Source organism: Lepidochelys kempii, chromosome 7, assembly GCF_965140285.1.
Source record: "Lepidochelys kempii isolate rLepKem1 chromosome 7, rLepKem1.hap1, whole genome shotgun sequence".
Classification (NCBI taxonomy): domain Eukaryota; kingdom Metazoa; phylum Chordata; order Testudines; family Cheloniidae; genus Lepidochelys; species Lepidochelys kempii.
The window spans coordinates 100,337,123-100,364,122 of NC_136386.1; the positions used below are offsets into that span (position 1 = coordinate 100,337,123).

Here is a 27,000-nt window from a genome sequence, read left to right on the forward strand (position 1 = left end):
AGCAGTTGTAATGCAGTAGTGCTTGTAAGGACTCAACCTGCAATTTCACCAAAATATTTAATACTATGTCAAAATGGATGAACTGCGTTTAGTTAGGTTTAAAACTTCATTACCCTCCCTCATTGAAAAAATGCAAATTTTAAACAGTTAGCTAATGTATAGTCAAATATACTATGTCTGATGTTGTGTTCGTAAAGTTTGCAAATGCAATACAAAAAGTATATTAAGGATTTTGTAAGTGCACATGAGACTTTCATATGAAACAATCTGCAACCACAGTATGATACCATGTTTTGTCAATATGTTGTGCTGTACTTGACAATACAACTTATTTTAATATGATAGATTGCTTTTCAATACAATATGGTGTACATTAAGACAAGGCAATACAATGCAAACCTACAGGAAACAGTTCTCAAAGAATAACAATGTAGTTTTGTGCAAAAGGATATGTAATTGCTATTGCCTAGAAATGTACCCAGCTTTGCCCTCAGGCTGCAGTGGAGCAGCAGCATCCAAAGTAGAGGTAACAGCAGGTTGTGGTGTGAAAATTCCTGCTTTTTCCCCTGTGAGCAAGGATGAAAATAGTTCTGAAAATATACAGCAAAGCTATGGCAATTTTTAAAAATGGGATCCATCCCATGCTGCAGCTACAGTATTTTCTGTTCCTGGTATACCACTACATTTTAACATACTACAGATTACTGCACTGCATTAGGCAAAGGCATATACTAATACAATACCATACCAACATTTCACAATGGAAACTTGCTAATATAAAATATTAATATTATTATACTGTAATGATGCTCCTGTCTTTTCCAACACAAATACTTTCATTATTGCGTATCTCCTATACCTCTAATTAGAGGTCCCATATAGATTCTACACAAGTACACATGCATAATTTTATTGTATTCCAAAAGGATTTTTTTGACATGTCTGTTATTTTCTATTAAAATCTGCATGCTGTTCTTAAAACTACAAGTCCCAGTATGTGGGTCAGTTATGCTAGATTTCCTTTATAGATCAGGATAAATATTCAGTGTATGTGTCGCCGTGAAAAGCAAAACTTTATGATTTGTATATGTAAAGTCACCTCCACTTGTGAATACAAATTTTTGTATTCACTTTCATACCATATGTTGTAGTCTCTTATGTACCTTATTAAAGAAAAACCTGAGGAAACTGAATATAAAAATAACATGGAAGGTCAAAGATTACAGCAGATATGATGCCAGAGAAATAAAGACATAGTAAAGTATGGAAAGATACACATTCCGAGGACATTTGGTAATGAGGAGAAACACGCTCAAGAATGGCTGAAAAAGCACAATGTTATTAATAGAAACCAAATCAAACGTCTTTGTAGGCAGGTAGCTGGGGCATCAGTGGAAAGATGAACAGGCAATAACATCCCCTTTACTGTTTCTGGCCTTCCCCTTTCTGTACTTGTGTAACAATGAATGGTGAAACCAGTATTATTCTATTAGCCCAAAGAGTGTGGATCCGACAGATGACACCAAGGGCTGACTATGGCCTGCAGTGCTGGCATCAGCTTGTGCACCAAAGTTGCAACCAATGTCCTACTGAGATACACATGCAGAATCCATTGGTCCCACAGGGTGGTCTAATCTCAGGGAAGGGGCAAATATCCCAAAGCCCAAATACAGTGGAGTTGAGAAGCCAAACTCCCTCTTTCTTCTCCCTCCACATGCCGATTTCTAATGACCTAACCCATGTGCCAGGACCTATAAACCTCAAGCTTAATATATAGGTCACACTGATGGATCCCAGCCAAACCTTGAGCCAACTGGGTATGCTGAAAGTATTTGAGGCAACTGTTAGACAGCTCACTAATGACTTTACAAAACCAGAGGTCAAGACTCTCAACTCATGTAAATTTGATAACTTCACTAAGTTTAATAAAGCTATGCCATTTACCCAGCTGAGGTTCTGGCCCAGCCTCTGAAGTGGGGGGAGAACCTGGCCAGCCCAGACAATCCAGAACCTGAGCTGCTGGGAAAATGAGTCCTAGTTGTGCCTTTATGAATGAAGAATCTATTTGCTCCTCTCACATTGCCAGAACTATTTTCAGGCCCAGAGGGATGAACTAGTTTATAACTCAGTTAAAAGCCATTCACATCCTGTAAGAAAGTGTCACTGTTAAGTGACAAAGGATTCCCCATCCCCCAGAGTATAAAAAAAGTTTAAGAATAGCAAAATGTTCATAGGTTGACGAATTAAATTAAAACAAGTGCAATGCTTCTTTTCAAACCTACTAACACCATAAATGGTGGGGAATAAATCATATTAAACTGGTTTATGCATTAATGCTGATTAAAAACACTAACTGACCTTATTACTTATGGTAGAGTAGTTTTCATAGCAGATAAATTTAATCTAATGACATTTAGCCCACAAAGCTTTCCGTCTAAACCCACCATCTTCCATCAACTTTATTTGAAAGTTGACATGAACTTACAGGATTGCTTCTCATTGCTCCTCCCACTGCTCTTGCTGCTTTGCTGTTGCCTGCCAGGTCTGCTAATTGCTTGTAAGAAACTGCCTCTCCAAATTTCACATCTCTCAACAGGGTCCATAACACTTGTCTGGTGAATGAATCTGAAAAAAAGAAGCAGCAATACACTATTCATAAGGATGGCTTAAATAGCCAAGATAAAGATCATTAAGAACTCTTACACAAACTATGGAATGAACAGCAACTTTTCTATTTGAAATTAAAACAGGCCAGATATTCAGTCCTGTTATTGTGTTCTATATTACTGTATTTAAATACATGATTATTAGAGTGCTTCAAGTAATTGATCACTATAGAAAAGGGATTTAAGGCTTTGATTTTTCTATATTTTTAATTTGCTTCAAGTACAATTATCCTGTTAACTCATACAATATGGTTTTCCATTAAATTGGCAGAATATAAATTAGCACAGAGTCAAATTAAAGAGGGAAGAAATAACTGACTCTACCTATTTTACAAATCTCTTGTATCTCTAGTTAATTTCAAACTTCAGCTGGGACACACTGGAAAAGAAGCCCTAGAGCCAATGGACTTGGTATTATCCTGGCTGACTGCATTTTATAGTAGAGACCCCCAAGCTACTGTTCAGAATTCTAGACATTATAAAATATAAGGCCTGTCTGTGACCTTCATTGTACAGTACATCCTTAATGATAAGGACATGACAAATAAAATAACTTCTATTATTTTAGTTTTAATTTACAATAATCAAATTGCTTTTAGCTTTCATCCTGTTGCAATATTGCATAAATGAATGCATTAGAACATTTCTCCCCTCTGTTTGCACAGTTTTAACTTTCCATCCAAGGATTATTTTACAGTAAGAAAACCAATAGGTAGTTTCGGATTTAGTTTCGTTTAACAGCTATTGTTCTTCCAAGACACTTGCAGAAGCTGTGATGAAAACTACAAAACATCTCTACTGTGGGTAACAAACTGTAATAAAAAATAAGAAGCAAACAATGATGAAAACACCAGTCTCATCCTTCGGCAATGAAACAAACTGATTAAAAACATTTCCTTCTTATTCTGATACTGAGTGCCACTGACTATGTTATATGCAAACCTAATGAAATGTGATTTTGTTCTTAAAGGAAACCCATACACCATTATTTGTGTGTTAAATAATAAAAATCACTTCTTAACTGAAGGGAATGATAATCACTTCATTGAAAAAAATCTGTTTAGTCTTTATTATAACATTAAGCAAATTAAACATCAGCATAATCCAGGTGATACTAGAAAAGGGTCATCAAAGAAATTAACTTTGTTGTTCATTAATTTATATGGATTAGTAGAGGGCAAAGAGATAGCAAATCTGCTCTAGTTTTTTATGATATAATTTCAAACTGTACACCATTTGTGGCAGTAGGGTGACTTTGGGGTTAATCAGACTGATTTGTCCTTTTAATTGCTTTCTATTCAAAGAAAATTCATTAGATAATGTTCTCTTCAAAATTCATGAATCAATTTAACTGAAGAAACCACATTAACAGCTTTGGGTTCATTAGCACATGCAGTTGTGTTACTAGCTGATTGCTAGGAGGGTTTCCTTAGGCAAACAGATTTTGTTTACTGTGATTTCTTTAGAAAGGTTTATTTCAAATCAAATTGTTACTTATTATTTTTTTAACCTCTTTTTAAGCCAGCAAGATTAGTGTTAACCTTGAGCACTCAGGGATTTCAGGGAATTATTGCCTGATGTCATTTTTTAAATCAATGAAATAAAGTAAATCCACATTGCCAGGGACTTGCTCCAAATTCCCCCTGCCACCCCACCCCCCCACTTTTGGCAGAGGAATAGGAGGCGGGTTAGGCCAGCAGGGTAGGTGGACCTGGAACTTTACAAAACCTGTAGGAATAAAATGAGAAGTCTGTGCAAACTTAACTGGAGCATGGAATAGTTACAGGAAACAATGGAATGGTTCCAAAATCATCATTTGAGAGCAAAGCAATAATGGTCCTTTGTAGCATGATGGCCAAATTATTGAGTACCTTTTAACATTCTAAAAATATTGTATAATAAAACAATTATGTATCTGTATGTAAGCACACAGATAATATTTTCTGATTTACCATACATTTTTCAAATGAAACAGTATATACTGTATCTTTACTGTCACAAAAAGTTAGATGTTATAGCTCAAAATAATGAAATATTTAGCAATCATGCACATCATTTTATAAATGTATCTGAAAACTCAATTTTGCCCTGTAGGGAGCAAATGCATTAATTAGTTTAAGCAGCTCGAAGAGACAGTGCCAAATACTGTTATTAAACTGTCTACAAGCGTTAGTGCCTGTATGCATAACCTGCTCAAAATTAGATGGCTGAACCTTCACCAATTTTCAGTACAGGTGCCAACATTTTATGCTATTAAATATCATTATAAAGTGTAGTAAAATTTGCACATAAAAATTAACACACACATTCTCTCTCTATATATATACACACATGAAAATGCTTTGTATTTTCATGAGGTTAGGATGACTGCATAATTCTTGAGCTGCAGATTGAAGCAGAGCCATGATTGAGGTATACTACATCATCCAAAATGACTAGCAAAAGTGTTTTGTGTTCTCCATCTCTGCCACTATCATGGTGTACATATTGTATATGTTGCTTAAGAAATATATTCCATTCAGTATAGTAGACTCTCTGCTGCCCTCTTTCCAGAGGATGGTTGTTGCTAACAATAGAGCACCTGACTTTGTTCAAACATCTATTCTGTTTTAATTGGTAAACAGCTTCTCAAATTTTATCCCTAATAAGTATATTGTGAAAGGGGTGATATGCTGAGATGATTGGTGATGGCTTTCTTGTCCAATTGAACCTGCTAGAAACAAGCTTTTCTAATATCTGCATTGATCATATCTGAAGACTGTAAATAAGGGATTCATTCAAAACTTGAAATCTTTCAATAAAACTCACTCTTCCCATAGAGATGGGGAACCACAATAACAGGCAATAGATATAGATAGCAATATAGATAACAATAGATATAGATAACAATATACAGTCCCTGCTGATTTTTCCTTGCATTGCTTTTAAGAGAACAGTATAATGTCGTCCAGGTATTTCAATGAGAGATGCATGTTAGAAGTTCATGTCGGACAAAGGGCTTAAGGTGTGCTAGGCCACAGACCTAGGTAACCAATACAACAACTGGCCATTTTGAAGGAGGTCAGAAGATGTCTCATTCCAGATCTTGGGCAACAGGAGGAAGCTGGTTGTATGGGGAAGTGACCAGCCAGTAGGAAATACTTTGCATTCACAAAAGGCACTAAGAGAAATTGGGAGGCTAGATGGTAAAGGAGGAAGGAATGTGTGGAAAATATAATGGAGCGGAAAGAGGAAAAAAGGGATGGAGGAGAAAAAACAATGGTGAGGGTACAAAAAAAAATAGAAAACTGAACAAATAAATGACAAGGTAAGAAAAAAATCATATATGAGAGAGAAAAAAATCCTGCTCTCAGGGATATACTGCTGAGGATGTGAGAGATCCATGGGATCACAGAAGCTAGGAATTATGTTTTCAGGGATTGTTTGTGGCTTGGTATGGGGATTCTGTAGCTCTGTTGGAGGCACTGTTTTGTTTGAGATGGCCAATACAGTTTAGCCCTGGGTACTCTTATTTGAGTACCTAACTGCAGTGGTTGTGGCCATTCAGTGACCACAACAGGATGGTCAACAGAATTAACAGTAACTATGATTCTCGACTCCTTCATCACTGCCTGGGGTCGAAGCTGAAGCCTGAGGGCTTCAGCCCTGGGTGGCAGGGCTCAGGTTACAGGCCTCCTGCCTGTGGCTTCGGCTTTGGCCCCTCAGCTCACGGTGGTGTAGCTTATGCTTTGCTCCCTGGGGCAGCTGGGCTTGGGCGGGCTCAGGCTTCGGTCCCTCCTCCTGGGATCATGTAATAATTTTTCTTGTCAGAAGGGAGTCACGGTGCAATGAAGTTTGAGAACCTCTGATCTAGGCATAATAACTACCACAGAGGAAATTTGGGGGTAAGTTCAAAAGGTAAGAGGCCTAATACCTCCTCCTTATCTCATGGGCCAAGAGTGAGGCTAGACAGGACAAGACAGGAAGACAATTCACCAAAAACTCATTGTTGGGAACCTGATACCTTATTCAAGTCTATTTTTAAGTGTGATTCCAAATGTAAATAGATAAATTCCTACATCCACCACATCAGTTGTGTAGATTGTGCAGTCTGTGTCTGCATGCATGATATATACATACATTACAGTAGATACAGAATGTGGAATGTGGCCTTGCCTTACGCAAAATATTAGATTTATTTTTACAAGTTAGTTATGACCTTTATGACCTCATAAGTTGCAGAACCAAAGAAAAGACTAAAGTGGTTCATGAAGGTCAAACAAAGTATAACAATAAATTACTGCTTTTCAAATTGGAGATTTCCTATTAAATGTATACAATCCCATAATTAACTTTATAATGAGAAATGCATTTTAAAAAATATTTTAGAAGTGAACATTGACTCTAAAACACTCAAACCATAGTGAGGTTCCATTTTTATCATCCCTCAATTACTTCCCTATTAGTTTTACTTGTAAAATGAGTAAGTTTTTTTTTTCTAACTGCTATTACTGCAAAATGAACCTTGGACCTGAGAGTGAGGTTGACTATTTCTGCCTAACATATCAATAGCAGGAATGGAGATTTTTCAGTTAAAATATAACAATTCTGTTTATGTCGTATGTATCTACACTACAAATGGGGTTGTGATTGAGCTTGTGGAGACATACCTGCACTAGCTTTAATCTAGCTAGCTTGCTAAAAACAGCAGTGAGAACATGGTGGACTGCATGAGCAAATATGTACCGAGGGGTGCCTCAGCAATGAGATGTTCAGATACCAGTATGATGGGTCCAATATTAAAACCTAGATAGATAAATTAGATAGATTATATACAGCCAATATTTAAAAACAGGTATGGCCTGTGTGATTTACACACAACTCTGTGTTGCAGAGGTGCACTATCCCTAGGAGAGTAAGGGAGAGATTATGCATCAGTTGGAAAAATTGTCTCTGGGAGTGCTTCCCATCCACAGGAGGTGCATGTTCTATGCCATCCATTAGGTACCAGGAACCACAGTTATCAAACCTGGTCCACAGGGTTTTAAGAACCAGTAAGTTCTGTCCTGCCAACAGTTGCCAGAACTAGAAGCTCAACTAGGCCAGAAGACTCCAGTCCTGGGATCTGATTGGTGGAACTCAGGGTGGTCCTGACTGGTTCCCTGCTTCTAGTTAAACCAAGCACAGGAAGAGGATGTTGTCTATTCAACTGAGTTTCCCCTGCTTGGGGCTGCTTCCCTTGAGCTACCTGCTCCCACTGCCTGCTTTGGTATTTTGCCCCTGCCTGCCTCCTGCTCTGACCACTAGGTCAGACCACCCATGTCCCAGTTTTGACATTAGGATTGGACAGACTGCGCTACAGATAAGTGTGGCTCCAGATGAGTAGGATCATGGTCATATCTATTCCTCACCCTCTCTCAGGATATCTGCTTGATGGAAGGATAAGAAGTCAAAAGGTTCTGCTCACAAGGACTGGTATTGTGATTGGCCCTCGTGTCAACCATGCAAATGTCAACCCTGTGTTAAGACTTTTTTTTGGGTAAATTCTATGTATGCCCAGCTCTGAAAATCGAGTGTTTTTCAGCAATACTGTGAAAAACCATAATCACAACTGACTCTCATTGGCATTCTTGAAAAGTTTCGATAGAGGCATCACAAAGTGAAAGAACATGGAGACTTTCACTCACTCACAGATGTTGGCCCTTCAGGTCAGGGTTGAGATATATTGGCTAGGCCAGTGAGGATGCTCTATTGCATTGTTTGTGCTGAATTAGTTCTGTGGATAGAGAACTTCAGGGCTGTGGAAAGGGATCACCTGGACTGTCACAAGCACTAAATTCATATAATTGTATTAAGAGATTAAATTAGAAAGTTATGCGATATAAATAATACACATAATGGGCAGCAGTGAGACAGTACTTTTATTTCTACTAGTTTCAGAGTAGCAGCCGTGTTAGTCCGTATTCACAAAAAGAAAAGGAATACTTGTGGCACCTTAGAGACTAACCAATGTATTTGAGCATAATAAATTGGTTAGTCTCTAAGGTGCCACAAGTACTTCTTTTCTTATTTCTACTAGTGTGCCTTTTAGCAGAGGGACCACAAAACTCACTTGAGCTGCATCTCTTATGTATATTTCAATGATACAATTCAAGGCGTTATTTCACTTTGAAAGCAAACAATGCTATTTTTTCTCCGGTGGAGAAAACATTCTGTGGCAATAACTGCTTCAGTAGAAAACTTTACGTCAACAGCAACATAATTCAATTATATAACTATCCACCGTTCAAGTAATTCTCATTACATATTCAAAACTGCTGACCAAGATTACAGTAACTTTCAACTGTCTGATAATGACAGCACAGAGGCAGAGTGGTTCCTGCAAGCATTTTAAGTGAAGAACATTAAATAAAGTCCAGCATTTGTAGTAGACCTTGAAATTCAATGTTAATACTAAAATATTCCCCTTCCATCCTGACCTCAAAATGGTTGGGGTACCAACATGGCACCTGGATGTTCCAATATTCCCTGGAGTATGTTCTGCAAGTGCAGCTCAAGGGAGTAAACATTTTTTTATCTGAAACTGAAGGATGTAAAGATATAAACATTTAGCAGGCTATATCTAAACACTACAGTTCTCTGAAAGTTTGCTACCAGATTGGAATTTCACTTGTGGCTCTGCCTTGGGATGAAAAGTTGTGTGTGAAGTATGTGTGGATAAAGGGGTGTGTATACATGTGTTTTATATTTATATGTTTCTGTATCATGTAAGTCAGGGAAAGGGGAAAATATGGTTAAAAATTACAGAGAATTTTGCCATATTTGATGTATAGTTACAAGGACATCTTTAGCCTTGTGCACATCAACAGGCCAACTCAAGTCAGAATGCAGTTCAACAGGAGCTGTGTCTGGTCTCTGCTTTAATATGGCTTTAACTACAGTTCCCTTCCGATTGTTGACAGGGTTCTATCCTTACAGGCAAACAACTCTCTCTGGACCTCGCCCATCAGTCTTTATTCAGGCTAAATGTCCTGGAGGTCAGTGGGAGTTCTGCCTGAGTAACAATCATAGTTCTGGGGCCTTTCTTACATGCTAACTAATGGTGTGCACATATAAAGGTAAAGTATAACACACACCTAATGAAATAAGCAGAAAACTCTAGCATACTATACTAAATTTCTGCATCTCAAATCTGCGGAAATTTGTAAAATTTAATGTTTTCCCCAAAACGTGCACCCTATTTTGGAGATTTACATGCAAACAAAAGCGTTTGAAAAATATGGATCCTTAATTAAGACACATTAGCAACTATAAGAAAAGGAGTACTTGTGGCACCTTAGAGACTAACCAATTTATTTGAGCATAAGCTTTCGTGAGCTACAGCTCACTTCATTGGAAAGCTTATACTCAAATAAATTGGTTAGTCTCTAACGTGCCACAAGTACTCCTTGTCTTTTTGCGAATACAGACTAACACGGCTGCTACTCTGAAACCTGTCATTAGCAACTATGCTTATCTAAGCTAAATATAATTCAGTAGTTATCATTAGGCTTTCCATTCCACAGGCTGGTAAGAGATGCTGGGAATTACAGAGCTAACTCTAATTCCCTCTTGGGCTAAGACACAGACCATGTCACTCTACAGCATCCCCTGCCAGGCAATTTGTGCAGATATTTGAAGCAGCGTAGAGTTAAATGAAGAAGCAACATGGTCATCTTCTGAGCTGTAGGTAATATACCAAAATTGCAATTGCTACAGGAGAGGGGAATAACTGCTGTGAATGAAGGGACTGGGAAAACACAGAAGTGACAGGGAAGTTTTGCTTTGGAAAATGGACGATGGAGGTAAGCGTAAGAGCAATTCCTTTTCTCTGATTTCCAGTTCAACTTAGATTTCTTTGAATCCTCCCCATTCACTGCAGCAAGACTTTCCCACCACACTAGTGTACAGAAGGCTGAAAAGATATCATAGCTTTTTAACCCCTTTTTTTGGCATATTTTCCCTTCATATCTTATTTTTCTCACCCTGGTAGCACTTGCAATTTGGCCCATAACTCAGATTATGACCATGGGGCTTTTTCATCTAACATCTGCTTCTAACCCTTACAAAACTGCTTGGCAGGGGGTACTGTGGAGTAGCAAGGTCTGTATCTTATGCCATGATACTCAGCAAGTACCTTTATAATTCTCAGTCGCTTACAAGTCTTGTGTGTGGAGAGGAAAGCTGAGTACACACTTGAACTTTACTCTCCTTTACCCTTGTTTAATCAGTGACATTATATCACTGTGAATTATTGAATAAGCAAATTCAGAGACCCACAAATACAATACATTAGTAAATATTGCATTACCCCAATCACAGCAGATGTAGTTGCTGACTGATGAAATTCAACCCTTGCATTCTGGATCAAAATGTCGATTCTCCCCAGACCCCACTAATACACTAAGAAAAAAAAGGATATCATAAGATTAAAAAATACAAATATTTAGCTGATTTCCTTATAATCCAGCTGGTGTGTATGTTTGTGTAAATACATACATGGAGGCAATAACTTCAGAGCTGTACTCACTTTGTTCACATATTTCTTAAAACGATAGGTGTAAACTCACTTCTACTGTTGGAGATCGTCACTGGATCCTGATCCAGTTATCTTTGTTCATGTAGAAGGATGCTGATGAACACAGTATTCTGGCTAACAAGAAGCCTCATCCTTCAGTTTTCCGAATTTCTGACATTAAGGAAATCTGAGCCAGTAGGTATTGCAAGGAGTTAATGTAGTATCTTTTCATTTAAGGAATCTAGAAACCTAGTCAGGCTAAGCATTATTTCACTCTCATGAATATAAATGCTCTGACAATCTCAGTCTAGTTCTCAGTGCACTGGAACACAATCTCATACCTCATATTGCTAGCATGTATTGTAGTATTAGCCCTTAGAAATGAACACTTTGTCTCACTGAGGTGAGGAGGAATGATGAACTCACCAGGTAAGGTTCAGCTACATAGAGCAGGAGAAAAAAGACCCACAACATCAACATTTAGAGAGTACGTTTAGACTGAGTCAATAATTTTAGCATCACAGTTAGCTAAAATGATCAAATAAAAGCCCTTAAAATTTAAATGTCTATGAAAAGTTATATGTAATCTGATTCTACACATAAAAGCATGAAAACATACATAGTCAAAATGTGTTAACTTCAGCTCAAATAATTGTTACCTGGCTAAAAGCAAAATAACTGAGGGGATTTTTTCAACAGTTTTTAATAGATTGCTGAACTGTGTTAAAAACTTGAGAAAACGATAAAGTTTTTTTATAACACAATCTAGTGGAAACTAATTACAAAAGAAACCATACAATTCTGTCTTATATGATATTTTCTTCTCACCATATTTTCAGCCAAACAAACAAACAAAAACACACATGCTATTTCTGCTTTAGGAATGTCTCTCCTTTTTCTCAGAAATACCCCAAACTTTAATAGACATGTGATAATAATATTCCTGAAATAGCCTACTCAACAGGAAGAACTGAACAAACTTGTTTCACACATCTGCAGGCTCACAGGAGCACGTGTCTCCTCCAGGGCATAACCTTGTTATCAAAACAATAAAAAGGTAGAAAATCTGATTTAAAAATGACACAACTTTATCAATGCATGCAAGACAATGTTTTCAGACATTGATGTCCCTTCATCATGCTCAGATAGTAAATGACAGTAAGGGCAATGTCAAATCACACCTTTCCTTTAGTGCACAACAAAAGAGTGCACAGGATGAGGTACAGTGCATTTTTATACTATACCATGTTATGCTAAATATACCAATAGTCATTAAAAATGTATTAAGGTGCCATCCGTGTATACATAAACACAGTCAATAACTCAAAGTACTAGCAATGTAGTCTATTACAAAACATATTGTTGCCTCCTGTTGGCCTTTCCAAGACTCAAGAAGCTGAAGAAAAACTGTCAGCTTTATTAGAAAACATGTCACACTGCTCCTATGCTTCTAAAAATATGCTTCTCCCTAAACTAAGGCTGTGCCCCACAGTCACACTGAACTGCAAGTAGAGGAGCCACATAATCAACATAATTTGACTTAACTTCAGGGAATATTTACAAAATCTAAAGGGGATAAATTTGATTGATATCTACCCATGTGACTTATTAGGCTTTGTCTAAAAAAGCCCCAAGGTACTGTTAAATAATTTTTCATTGATAATCATGCTGTCTCTGCTATCAGCCAACTTTTGAAGACCAACCCGACAGAGGAGCTAAGCCCCTTAATTTCTTAATAAATTATTCTTTACCATAGGACGGGGATTATACCATGTAGAAGGCATATCATTACTGACAGAGCTGTCAGAAGGACAGGTGAAAGGAAAACTGGCAAGCTTTAATTTCTCTGCTGAGAAATAAGGGGCTCTTTTGGGATTAATCTCAGTATCAACACTGAGCCTTTGCCTCAGGGCAGCCGAGGAATTCAAAAGAAGTTGTGACTGAATTTTGAGTGATGGAATCTACCTCAAATTGCGCAGCTGACTTTGGTTTCTCACCTATTCAAATGAGCAGGATGTAATTCGGGTAGAAATAGTAGTAGGTGCTATTTAGCCATACAGGTAACCTATTAATCATAAGTAGCAGATAACAAATGTAAAGGAAGCCCAGGGAAATACATTTAAAGAATCACTCTGAATCAGAAACCAGACATTTCTATTACCTCATTAATTATACAGATTATCTGAAAGAATTACAGTAGATCATTACATGATTCTTGTACTATATATGCATACAGAGTATTTTTAGAAAAACACTTTATAGTGCCATTCAATAAACTTTTAGAAATGGACTTTTTAAAAAGCAAATTTACACATTGTCAAACTATTATGTACTAGGTTCTTAAAATCCAACAGCAAACAACAATACAAGTAAAGTTGATTGTGAAAGAAGAATTATGAGCCGTAAAAGAGTAAAATAAAAACAAATACAGGAGTTCCTAAAAATCAGAGCAGTGTTATTTTTATTCTTGGTATTTCCTTAGTCATTATCTCCCATTTTAGAGTCTTCATCTTCTTGAGTATCTACAGTTCAGGAAATAGAGTATAATAAAAGACGGGTGGCAGAAACCCAAACAAAACCCTAGGTAACAAATCCCTCTAATTTTGGATTTGCTTTAGCGTAGTTAAAAAACTATGACTTGAATCACAAAAAGCCCCCTATGGCAAACTGAAGTATTTGCAAATATACTCATCTGCATTAAAATGCATCTCAAGATGATTTATACTTTAACTATTGGAACATTTATCCACTTTGTAAGTACATCAAGAATTCAGCATACACAAATATGAAACACATATTTGCATGCATTCATGCATACATCTAATTTGCAGTTTTCCTCGCCAATACTTCATGTTTCACTAGAAGTTTAGCAAATACAGTGCTGTCCGCTGGAAGGTGTGGGAAATGCCTATAAATTAGGTCTTAGAAACTATCAATATGACTCTAAAGACACTAAGGCCTAGTAAAATCCTACAAACTGCATTGCCAACTGATGGTGTTTTCGTTACTATGACATCTGTTTCAGCTGATCCCTCATAAGTGAGTCAAATGATCTAGGAACTAGTGCAAGGGCCCTGGCTGATTGGCAGTTGCAGCATGCAGTACAACTTTTGGCCAACTGTCTACAGGGCAGAGCCCTTAAAACTCAGTGCTGAGGGCATGGGCCAATGACGTTTTCCACCCATTTCCCTTTTTCTAATACAGTTTTACTTTGGTGCTTTGAGGAGCACTGTAGCGGGATGGCTACCCCGCTCCTAAAATAGAGGGGGTTAGAAGCAGCCCTGGAGAGGGCTGTGGCTGGCTGATTGGGGAAGCAGCCGCAGCTAGGCCATGCCCCTATCAGGCCCCAGCTGGCCTATATAAGAAAACTGTGAGCCAGAGGCCCAAGGAGTCTCTCTCCAGGCTGGGAGAGAGCAGGACCTGGCTGCCTGGGTACTGAGGGTTGTGCAGTGTTGGGGAAGGAGCAGGCTGAGCGGGGGCGCTCCAGGCTGGCAACTCCCCAGGCTGTAGGGCCTGGTCCAAGGCCCATAGAGGTACTGGGAGGCAGAGGAAGTCTGAACTCTCTTGCCTATGATGAGTGGCCTTTATACTGCAGTCTGCCCTAGGGAGCGGGGGCTTGGTGATGACTGGCAGTAGCCCAAACTGAGGCAAGGTGGGGATTGTGGGTTGGGGGTTCCCTGGGAAGGGGAGACCCAGAGGCAGAGTGTGGGGGTACTGCCAGAGGGCAGAACCCCAGAGAAAGGGGCATCAGGGTCTGTGAGGGACACAGGGCTAGAGCTGTGCAGATCACCAGCCTGAAAAGGGTGCTCCAGGCTGGAAAAGAGCTAATTCCCAAAGACCAGCAGGTGGTGCTGCAGGGGTGAGTCTGCTCCTTTACAAACACATATCTCTGGCTCAGCTCTGATACATATCTAGCTATATTTTCCTGACACCTGGTGCTCCTGGAGTGGGGCACCAATGGACACCACCATCCAGGAATTTTTCCCTATCTATTCAGGTGTTGTTGCTGTTTATTATTTATATTGCAGCACTACCTAGTAGTGAAAATCATGATGAGGGCCTTGTTGTACTTGACACTTTTCAAATATCGAGTAAGATGTGGTTTCTTCCCTTGACAGGTTTACAACTCAAACAACAACAATTAGCTCTTATATAGAGCTTTTCATCTCCATGCCTTAAAGTAGGTTACTCCCCATCACAGAAATGGGGAGACTGAGGTATAGAGATTTGAAATGGGCTACCCATGATTACACACGTGATCAGTGGCAGAGCCTGGGTCGTTTAACTCCCAGTTTAGTGCCCCATATACTGGACCTTCAGCATAGGTGAGGCTGTCAGCAGTACAGACTAAAAATATGAACTGCTTAGTTATCAAACTTCAATCTGAAAGGCAATGGGATTCAGGCTCTTAAGTGCCTAAGTCACTTTTGAAAATGGCCTTTATTTACACCACTAGAGCAGGAACATAAACATCTGGCCTTATATTTTCTAAGTACAGATGTTTACTTGCATATGCCAGGAAATTTTTCTAGATGTCAGGAATTTACAACATTGCCAGTGAGACTAAAGAGAGGGTGCACATTTACATATATGTAGATCATGTCATGCTCTCATTCCACAGGGAAATAAGTAAGTGCTCCTTGATGGTCAAATATAATCCAAGATTACTGTACTTTTGCTTCCCAAATCTGTACACCTAATTCAGACTTTCACTTTAGAATTTTGTGTGCGCTATAACACCAGTGTTCAAGAATGCAAATATAAAATTTCTTCATTGATGCTTACATTGTCTACTCAGATTTAGCCTTTTACATATTTTAGGTTCATTATAAAATCCCAAAAAATAAGTTTAATTCATTTGCCTTTAATTTCCAGTGGTGAAATGGTAGCATCATACAGTATTGACCGAACAGGAAAATAATTGTAAAAATGCAAGATAGTGTTTTAGGTATATTCCATTACATAGAGCAATAGAGTTTTCTGTTCTGTACAACTAGAAGGTTTTTAAACATTCTGGTAGAATTTCTCATTCTGTTTACTTTGGCTCTACTACTATGAGGCGCAGGGGAATGTAAAAGGTTAAAAGCAGTTCAAATGCCCCAAAATATATATTTTTAACACAGAATGGGTACAGCGCACAGCATGATTGTATTGACATGGTAAAGTCTAAATTAGGTGCACAGATATTACAAAACACAGTTATCTTGGATTACACTTTGTCATACAAGGAGCACCTACATACAAGAGCAGAAGGAGTGTGAAACCATGGCATGTTTCTTACAATCTTCAGTGTTTACAGTAAGCCCAGAAAGCCAACTCTGCATGGTTGGGGCTCCAGACTTCTAGGAAGTAGGGTTTTAGGGAAAGAAAGAACAGGGCTAGAGTCTTCTATGCGACATGCTTCTCACAGAATCCAGCAGAAATACTGTCATGAATGCTCCTCTGTGCTGTTCCTTCCTGATACAGACTATGTATGATACAAGGACAGAAGTCATGAGTGGTCTGGGACATCATGCATCCTCAGGTAGTTATGTTAATGGGTAGGAGGGGATACCTCTTTCACAGAGCTGGAGTTTCCTTGCCATCGCTCACTGCTAGCAATGTCCGCTTTAGGCTCCCACATCTCTCCCACTTGAAAGGTTCACATAAAGGAAACTCCATGAGGATTAGCTTTCACAGAGTCTTATGCCTTCACTCTCCTCCTGAAGGTTTTACAATATGGCGATTGAAATGTCCTCTCCGCTACAGCAGAAATCTGTTAAGAACACCAAACCTTGGTATATAAAATAAGTGATTTTTAAGTGGTATTTTATTGTTTCAGGAAATATACAGTGCACAGAAAATGCATAGTTATTTACATTATTCACTTATCAGGTCAATATTGTGAAAACAAGTCCTATTGTAAATTCTTTGAATGCATTTTAAAATTATTCTTCAATAAGCTATTACTTCAACAGGTATCCTTTTACCTGTGCTCCAGGCTAATACAAAACAGGTACATTTTCTATAAATATTCAATTTCTTGCATTAAAATGGCATTGTAATTATGCTAACTCTGATATTTAGAATACTGAAAAACTATATATTACATAGTTTAGAACCCATACATAGAACCCTTTGAAGGCTTCTTCTCTATTTCCTTCCTACTCCCCTACCACCATCCTTTCTATACTGTATATAGTTTTGATCTGATGTGTGAACTGAATCCTTAATCTGCATATGGACTGCATATGAACTGTTCCAGAAGTAGCAATGCCTTTATTAACAAGCTGTAAGAGGATAATTCCTGACAATTCCATAAGGCACAGAAAAGTCATTAAGACTTCAATGAATTATTTATGCATCTTACTAAAAAATTGTCTAAAACAAACACACAGTTAAAAGTTTATTTTGGAGGTTTTAAACTCATATTGTAAGTCAGGTCTTTGTCAGTACCCACAATATCATAAAAATCTAAAGTAACTTGTCTGTGTTTTAAGGCTGTTGCATGAGAGCAGCTAAGGTCTTACGTAACCGTTGGAGCATAATCATTTGCAGTTCTAACGGCACCCACAAGAAACTGTCAGCGTTTTTATAATAAACCCTGTATTTAAGGGTTTATAACTCAGGTGTAGAAATCTGTTCTAGGCCTATACGTGCCATACAAAATTTCACTTAAGGAACAAATAATATTTCTACTTATTTTCAAAGCAGTCAATTTTGGCCATTTTCACTCATACAATCAACACTAGTATGCAACAAGTATGCACAATGTACTACAGAAACGTTCAGATGATTTTTATCAAGATTTTTACTACACATAATAGCCAAAATATGTAAGTATGCAAAAGGCCAAAAAGGTTTAGGCAGACAGGAGCAATCCTGATTTTCAGAGACACTGAGAACGAACTCATTCATTGAAGTCAATGGAAATATATATATATGGAAATTAGGGACATCTTTCTGTGTCTATATTCAGTGGACTCCCTTTCAAGTCTTCAGAAGTGGACATTCTGATACACTGATTCCACACTGAGGCATCCTTTTCTGCCTGAAGAGGACTGGAAGGACTCTTTTTAGAGCTACTCTTGTTTCAGTCACATAGAGCTGGTTAGAAAATTTAGACAAGTTTGAAATTTCATTTCAATGTGGAAAATATTTTGGTGAATTTCCCCCATTTCAACTAATTCTAGTCACAGAGGTCACTGCAGAATATATGGCCCACCCTGCCTCAAGAATCTGAGGAATATACTGCCACAGCATTCTTTATCAGCTGGGAAATACCAGACTGGGTCTGCGAACTGAATTCTGGTCTCATATAGCAACAAAAAGCATTAAAGAGAAGACAACAGGACTGGCCCACAATCCATGTTTAAATCAATTAATTATATATCATATAAGTAGTGCATGCTATAGTAAAAGTTCCATAATTCATTAAAAAACCCCATACAAACCCCACCCAGTCCCCTTTTCTATTGATCACAGCTTTCATAAACTGATTGCTCTGGATTAATTTCCATGTTTGGACCCAGCCCAATAATGATTTCTCTCCTTTTTAAAAATAAAAGGGTGGAGCAAATTCAATTTAGTCCCATTTGCATTATTAGAACATGGAAAAATATATACTACCATATATTCTAAAACATGGTCTCGGTACTTATCATTATGAACTCAGTTCTGATCCAATCTCTGTTCTGCATCAATCCTGTACATCAATGAGAATTTGAACATCAGTTTGGACTTGAACTGGAGCAGGATTGAGCCCTATATATTTGTCAGATACAATACATAATATTCTATAAACTAGAGTTTCTTATACAATCTGACAGGCAGGGAACATATTTTACATATTATGCTATAATATTGTGTAGCAACGCACTACGTATCCAAGCTCCTACTTTGAAAAGTCTATTATCCTCTCCTCCAAAAGCACTCATTAAAGTGCTCCAGCAAGCATATTTACAAAACAGCTGTAGGCAATCCATGAAACAAGATGGCAATGATGGTTGGGACATTTTAGAAAAAGTAATCAAATATTTTTTAAATTTGTAGATTTAATAATATACATTTATTATGACAGTTAACTGTATTATGTCAAAATACATAATGTGGCACTTCAGTACTTCCTTTAGGCTTACCAGCCTGCTTGCAGAGGACCTTTGTGAAATGGGGAAGTGGGCTGGGATGAGAGACTCTCTCTCCTGTAGTTCTCATTGCTCCAAGCATAATTGCCTTTTTCATGTAATTCCATTTAGAATTACACTGATGAAGTGTTTTTAGTTTCATTTTTTTTACATGGTCCCAAATATATACTCCCAAATGGCTCTGGATCAAGGAATGTGCACCCGCTGTTGCTCTATAAAGACTGTGTTGCCAAAGATAACTGTCCTAGAAAGTTATTAATATATTCCAATTTTGAGACATACATTGCAATGTCTTGTTTTGTGTATGAATACAGCAAATGACATGCTCACTAGTGAGAAGTGTGAGTATAGTTTTTTCCCATTTTTAAAGATACTTTTGTATAATTAAATGTATAAATTAATTACAAATTAACATTCAGTAAAACAGAGTAATACAGCCCAGCACACAGTTTTTCACTATATATAAACTAAGTTTGCATTCAATTTATTATAATTATTAGTTTATATCAACTTATTAGTATAGTATTGAATTATCTGACAAATAATATATAAAACTTGGCACTTCCATAACACAACAAAGTAGAATTAAGTTTTAACATTTGTCCTTTGGAATTTCCCGACTTCAATCTCAAAGTTGTATTAACTATAGTTTCTTTTTTAAAGGGATATGTTTTTAAGCAGTGAGCCATAATAATTGTGAAGATATAACATGTTTTTATAAAATTATCTAGCCGCTTCTCTGATAGAGGTAGCATTACACAGCTAGTTGTATCACTGACTGTTCTATTACAATTTGTACTCTGAGGTTCAAATTATTCAAAGACAGATCCCGCAAACACATTAATGAATAGACCCACCAGTGACCTCTGCTGTTGTCTAGGAACTGTGATTAGCAAACTGAATAAGCAGCTCTACGTATCCATTCTTGCTGGAGTAGTTCCTGTATTATAGAGTTGTGTGCCAGAAAAAAAGAAGGCTGAAATGGGTGGAGAAATTCACCTCCATTTCTGGGGTCAGGGGGGAGTGTTGGGGTGAGTAATGGTAGAGGAACACACACAAAATAAACAAAACTCTGCTTAAAACTACCTATTTTACTTCAGTAGCCGGTACATCTCTGAAACAACCATTCTAGTTTCCAAGTAGCAAAAAACCCCCAAATATTTCAAGACTCTTACTAATTTGCCTAGATACATATTCACCTGATAGAACAGCCCAATTTATTTACATAGTTCTGTGCCATCATGGAAATAATGCACGTTTTACAACCTGCCATAAAAGACACTTGTTCCATGCCCTAATGCCAAACCCCATGAAATTAACATACCCAGAAAAGTGTACTGTATATTCTTACATCTACACACAGGGAGTTATGTTTATGTATCTTGCACATCAAGAGGAGGAGCTGCTCCTAAATTCTTAACAAAAGTTGCAAAAAGAAAAGGAGTACTTGTGGCACCTTAGAGACTAACCAATTTATTTGAGCATGAGCTTTCGTGAGCTACAGCTCACTTCATCGGATGCATACCGTGGAAACTGCAGCAGACTTTATATATACACAGAGAATATGAAACAATACCTCCTCCCACCCCACTGTCCTGCTGGTAATAGCTTATCTAAAGTGATCATCAGGTTGGGCCATTTCCAGCACAAATCCAGGTTTTCTCACTCTCCACCCCCCCCACAAATTCACTCTCTTGCTGGTGATAGCCCATCCAAAGTGACAACTCTTTACACAATAAGAGTTGTCACTTTGGATGGGCTATCACCAGCAGGAGAGTGAATTTGTGTGGAGGGTGAGAAAACCTGGATTTGTGCTGGAAATGGCCCAACCTGATGATCACTTTAGATAAGCTATTACCAGCAGGACAGTGGGGTGGGAGGAGGTATTGTTTCATATTCTCTGTGTATATATAAAGTCTGCTGCAGTTTCCACGGTATGCATCCGATGAAGTGAGCTGTAGCTCACGAAAGCTCATGCTCAAATAAATTGGTTAGTCTCTAAGGTGCCACAAGTACTCCTTTTCTTTTTGCGAATACAGACTAACACGGCTGTTACTCTGAAACCTAACAAAAGTTGCTGTACCACTATCTAAATCCTATTCCCTTCTCAATTGAATGGTGAGAGTTAAGGTCAGAATATCAACCTTAACATTTAAGATCCTGACTTTTGTTGGCCTAAAAAAAAAAAAAAAATCAGAAATCTGTATTTACATGGGTTTTTTGCATTAAATATGAATAGAGTTCACTGAAGCATTTGGAGTATTAATTGCATGGAAATAAGTTTTTATTTTCTTGTTTGCCTGAAAAGGAATTGTAGTTTTAGTTTCATTCATTGTTCATCCATGTACAGACAATCATAAGCTTCAAGCAAAGTACTAAATATAAAAGGCCACATTCATTCATGTATCGGTCCAAGCTGCAGCACTATAAAGTACATCAAAAGGTGTTAATGGTTTCAATATTTATCTGCTGCAGGGAAGCACTCTAAAAAGAAGGCAGAAAAAAAATTCTGCTAATGGCTGTGTCTCGCCATTAAAATGAAAAGCTTAATGCATCTTATAATCAGAGGACAATTTGCAAATCATTAAGAGAAATGTAAAATTCCATTAAAATACAAATCAAGAGTCCCTCACTGGACTAATAATCTTTTTGATATTATTTTGCATTTCACTATTTCTGTTCCCAATATCCAGGCACCACAAATGATCAGTTCTTGAACATGCTATTTACCACAGCCTACTTCTTTAACGAGAGACTGAGAGAAGTATAATCTGCTATTCAGAGCAGGTACTAATGAAGAATTCCATATATTCTGAAATTTAATTAAAACCCCAAAGATTTCAAATTAGATGCAATTTGAAATGCCTGGGGCAGAAATACATGCTCTTGCGTGGCAAGGGTATCACGCTGAAAGTTGATACCGTAATTGGTCTTGATGTATTTTTGTGTTGCCAGGCTGAAGCACAGAACTCATAACCATATAAAAATTCTCTGTAGATTACCTGCTCATTGAAAATGCCATCACTCAGGTAGTTCTCTACTAAATTACCATGCTACTAAAATGCACAAAGTGATTCGAAGAGAAGAGTGGCACAGCTGGCCGACGCTGCCAATGAGTTATGCATGCGTCGACACTGTCTTTTTTCTTAGTAAAATATGCTCAGTTGAATATTAAAATATAATTGGCATTCAACCTAAGTAGCTTAAACCATTTTGTTATCTTCTTTTAAACCGATTTGGCTCCTCCACAGTTATTTTCAAGGATGTGATTCACAAACTAATGACACCATCACATTCAGCTAGATTTGTACGGTTTTACATTTGTCATAAATAGGAACAGTTTCTACAGCCTTCTAGGGATGTCCTTTAACATTGGCTCCTCTTGAACATCAAAGGCCCAATTCATGAAGAGAAAAAGTGTGCCATTTATGTTGGTTCTTGCATATTTTAATCTGAAAGGAGTGCAGGATGCAAATTTTCAGTGAAAAGTATGTTTTTGCAGTTCAGTAACTCCTTGTTTTTCTAGAATATATTCTCCAGCTCTCACTTACACAGTCCAAATGGAGATACAGCAACATGGCTTGGATTCAGGTGAGAAAGGGGCATTCTCTGGTCAAATTGGAGGGGGGAAAAAAGTCTATATTCAAGAATTCATTTTCCCCCTCAAAATGAATATATATAAAGAGTGGGTGCATACAGACTTCTGCAAATCCTATAGTAATATTTTCTGATATGTTTTGTGAAAAAATTAACAATGGTACTTAGTAAAAGAGTGTGGTTACCATAGTAACAGTCACATTAAATATATTTATACTAATCTGAAATACAGAACATTTAGAAGTAACATTTTTCAAAATATCATTGATATTGATGTATAATTTTGCAGTGATAAGGGGAAATAAGTATTTCAGTGCAGCAACTCAGGTGAAAGTTCCTTAATATCGGAGGGGGTGTGGAAGGCAGGTAGTTATAAAACTTTTTTTCTTCCTTTTCTCTTGCTTAAATTAATTTTTAAATAAGGTGAAAGATTACAGAGAACTAGAAAACAGTTGCAGGCAGGGAGGCACACAAAAACCAGGCAGAATGGGTGAACAGAAGTGTACTTACTTGTATCTCTGTGTTGCTGCTATGAGACTTCTAATATCTAGGGATCCACGTAAAGCTGATGACCACATGATTATGAACAAAAATGGTGATTTTCCATATTTGATTTTTTTCATTTCAACTTGCCTTCTTTATAACTTCTTCATTTGTTTCTTAACTTTCATACTAAAGAATAATGGCGAAAAAACCCAAAAGGTTGTGCAAGTTTTTATAGGTTATTTAAAAAAAAAAATTGGGCCGGTTTATCCCTTTTTTCCTTGTAGAAAGAACAAAAAACTTTGATTTTCAATATACTGGTTTTACCCAGGATCATCCCATTGAGAAAGAGGAAGATTGGGATTTCCTTATATGTCTTGCAATGATCTTAGGGAAGCTGGGAAAGGCTTGGGTATGTGCAGAGGCCCAGGGCAGCACAGCTCCTAAGAGTATCATGCTGCCAGTGCTTTCTTACCAGAGGTGGTGCCAAAGTACTCCAGGGGCTGGGCTGCCAACATGGAGAAGGACGTGAACATTGAATCACTGCAAAATAACTGAAGGAGTAAGGACAGCCATTCTCCATGTGCTTGCCTGCTCCTGAACCACAGGGCCCCAAAAAGCAGAGAGGGGACTTCTCTGGAGTCCCTCTGAATATGGAGTGAGGGCAGATGCCACTTATGCTGAAGTCCTTTCCTCTGAAAAGAATAGGGTGACAGTTGGGATAATTTTTATATTTCCACCACACAGTTCCCCAATGGGATCTCAGCGCTAGAATAAACTGGCCAGGTATCCCTAATTCATATTTCAGTCTTTGGAAGAAGAAATAAAGTTCTTCCCATACTGGTCATGGACCTGAGGAGGAGGAAGAGTTGTTATTTTTATTAATTATCTATATTATCATAGTGTTTAGGAGCCCCAAACATGGACCTGGGACCCTACTGTGTTGTGGAAATTTGTTTGTTCCTTAGTCAGTATTCTGGACGGGACCCAACTCTAACAACTACTAGGGATTTTGACAAAAAGATATTTTTTCAAAAGCAGTGTATTTTTGTATTTATTTGCCATGGTCTGTGTTCCCCGTGAGCACAGGTATATTCAGGTATTTCTTATATTCAGTACGTTAATAGAATCTTGCAAAGACATACAAATTTCAGGGACAGACAATGGCTGCCCTATGTGATCGCACTAAAGTAGGGTGAGGGCTAAGGATTTTGCAGCATGGTTGGACCTAGTCTACCTCTACGGGGGCAGCCACAACTGGGATGGTTGCTCACTTGGCATGCAAGGGGAGGGCCAGATAGGCTAAGGGAATCTTTCCAGCTACTAGAGGTGACATGGCCACAGCTGCGGGAAGTTCAGAAAATATTTTTAGAACTATTGTAGTAAATGCTGCTGGTTAGCATGTTTCCCCAAGCATCCCTGGAGGTATTATGCCTGCTCCTGATTTCCAGAGACATAAATGCTTCTTTTTAACCCTGTTGGATAACTACACCTATCCCCAACCTCAATATGTGACTGGACATCACAGCCAGAACAGAACCAAATGCACTAGAGACATTTTATAACAACAAAAATGACCATAATTTAAATAGCTTCAATGATTACACTTATTTTTGAATGCATGCATAATACTAAGGCTCTGAATATCCAGGCCTACCATTCTGCAGACACAATTTTACCGGAAAATAATTGTGCCTGCATTTTTATGCCCACAATGAGCTGTGGGCACAAATATTAGTACTCTGATGTCTAACTACAGTCCTTGTTTGTAACTACATAATTTGTCTAAGACTTGATCCAGCTCCCACCAAAGTCCATGGGAATCTTTCCATTGACTTCAACAGATGCTGGATCAGGCTTCTAATTGTTAAACTTGTGCCTAGAATCTATTATGGGTGTAATTATTTGTTGATACAAAAAAGAGGGGCCATGGTGAAGCTGGACAGAAAAAAACCCCCAAGCCATAAAAGTAACTAGATGGATTCTTTCCCCTCTTTTTGTAGGGTGGAGGTTGATGTCTATTGAAGAGAACTGGAGGAAGGTATTAGATAATCCATTAAACATGTAACAAAACAAAGACTTTCTGCTTATTAAAGCCATTCTCACATGAGATGGTAATAAAAGAATCATAGAATATCAGGGTTGGAAGGGACCTCAGGAGGTCATCTAGTCCAACCCCCTGTTCAAAGCAGGACCAATCCCCAATTAAATCATCCCAGCCAGGGCTTTGTCAAGCCTGAACTTAAAAACTTCTAGGGAAGGAGATTCTACCACCTCCCTAGGTAACGCATTCCAGTGTTTCACCACCCTCCTAGTGAAAAAGTTTTTCCTAATATCCAACCTAAACCTCCCCAACTGCAACTTGAGACCATTACTCCTTGTCCTGTCCTCTTCTACCACTGAGAATAGTCTAGAACCATCCTCTCTGGAACCACCTCTCAGGTAGTTGAAAGCAGCTATCAAATCCCCTCTCATTCTTCTCTTCTGCAGACTAAACAATCCCAGTTCCCTCAGCCTCTCCTCATAAGTCATGTGTTCTAGACCCCTAATCATTTTTGTTGCCCTTCGCTGGACTCTCTCCAATTTATCCACATCCTTCTTGTAGTGTGGGGCCCAAAACTGGACACAGTACTCCAGATGAGGCCTCACCAATGTCGAATAGAGGGGAACGATCACGTCCCTCGATCTGCTCGCTATGCACCTACTTATACATCCCAAAATGCCATTGGCCTTCTTGGCAACAAGGGCACACTGCTGACTCATATCCAGCTTCTCATCCACTGTCACCCCTAGGTCCTTTTCCGCAGAACTGCTGCCTAGCCATTCGGCCCCTAGTCTGTAGCGGTGCATTGGATTCTTCCGTCCTAAGTGCAGGACTCTGCACTTATCCTTATTGAACCTCATCAGATTTCTTTTGGCCCAATCCACCAATTTGTCTAGGTCCTTCTGTATCCTATCCCTCCCCTCCAGCGTATCTATCACTCCTCCCAGTTTAGTATCATCCGCAAATTTGCTGAGAGTGCAATCTACACCATCCTCCAGATCATTTAAGAAGATATTGAACAAAACCGGCCCCAGGACCGACCCCTGGGGCACTCCACTTGACACCGGCTGCCAACTAGACATGGAGCCATTGATCACTACCCGTTGAGCCCGACAATCTAGCCAGCTTTCTACCCACCTTATAGTGCATTCATCCAGCCCATACTTCCTTAACTTGCTGACAAGAATACTGTGGGAGACCGTGTCAAAAGCTTTGCTAAAGTCAAGAAACAATACATCCACTGCTTTCCCTTCATCCACAGAACCAGTAATCTCATCATAAAAGGCTATAAGATTAGTCAGGCATGACCTTCCCTTGGTGAATCCATGCTGGCTGTTCCTGATCACTTTCCTCTCATGCAAGTGCTTCAGGATTGATTCTTTGAGGACCTGCTCCATGATTTTTCCAGGGACAGAGGTGAGGCTGACTGGCCTGTAGTTCCCAGGATCCTCCTTCTTCCCTTTTTTAAAGATTGGCACTACATTAGCCTTTTTCCAGTCATCCGGGACTTCCCCCGTTCGCCACGAGTTTTCAAAGATAATGGCCAATGGC

The 27,000-nt window shown here is 38.4% G+C and overlaps 1 protein-coding gene across 8 annotated transcripts in view; it reads right to left on the bottom strand.

Moving 5' to 3' along the window:
- Positions 1–27,000, bottom strand: part of MGMT (O-6-methylguanine-DNA methyltransferase) — a 369,933-nt gene that overhangs the window by 75,593 nt on the left and 267,340 nt on the right. For 6 of the 8 annotated variants that reach the window (XM_073354042.2, XM_073354046.2, XM_078853846.1 and 3 more), the window contains 2 exons: positions 2,486–2,625; positions 1–566 (listed from right to left, as the gene is read on the bottom strand). The exon at positions 1–566 is cut by the window's left edge and continues 3,093 nt beyond it. In XM_073354042.2, coding sequence (XP_073210143.1) covers positions 354–566; positions 2,486–2,625 — 353 coding nt within the window. In that variant the 3' untranslated portion in view covers positions 1–353. The remainder of the gene's footprint in view (positions 567–2,485; positions 2,626–27,000) is intronic. The other 2 variants (XM_078853849.1, XM_078853847.1) reach the window with 1 other exon arrangement.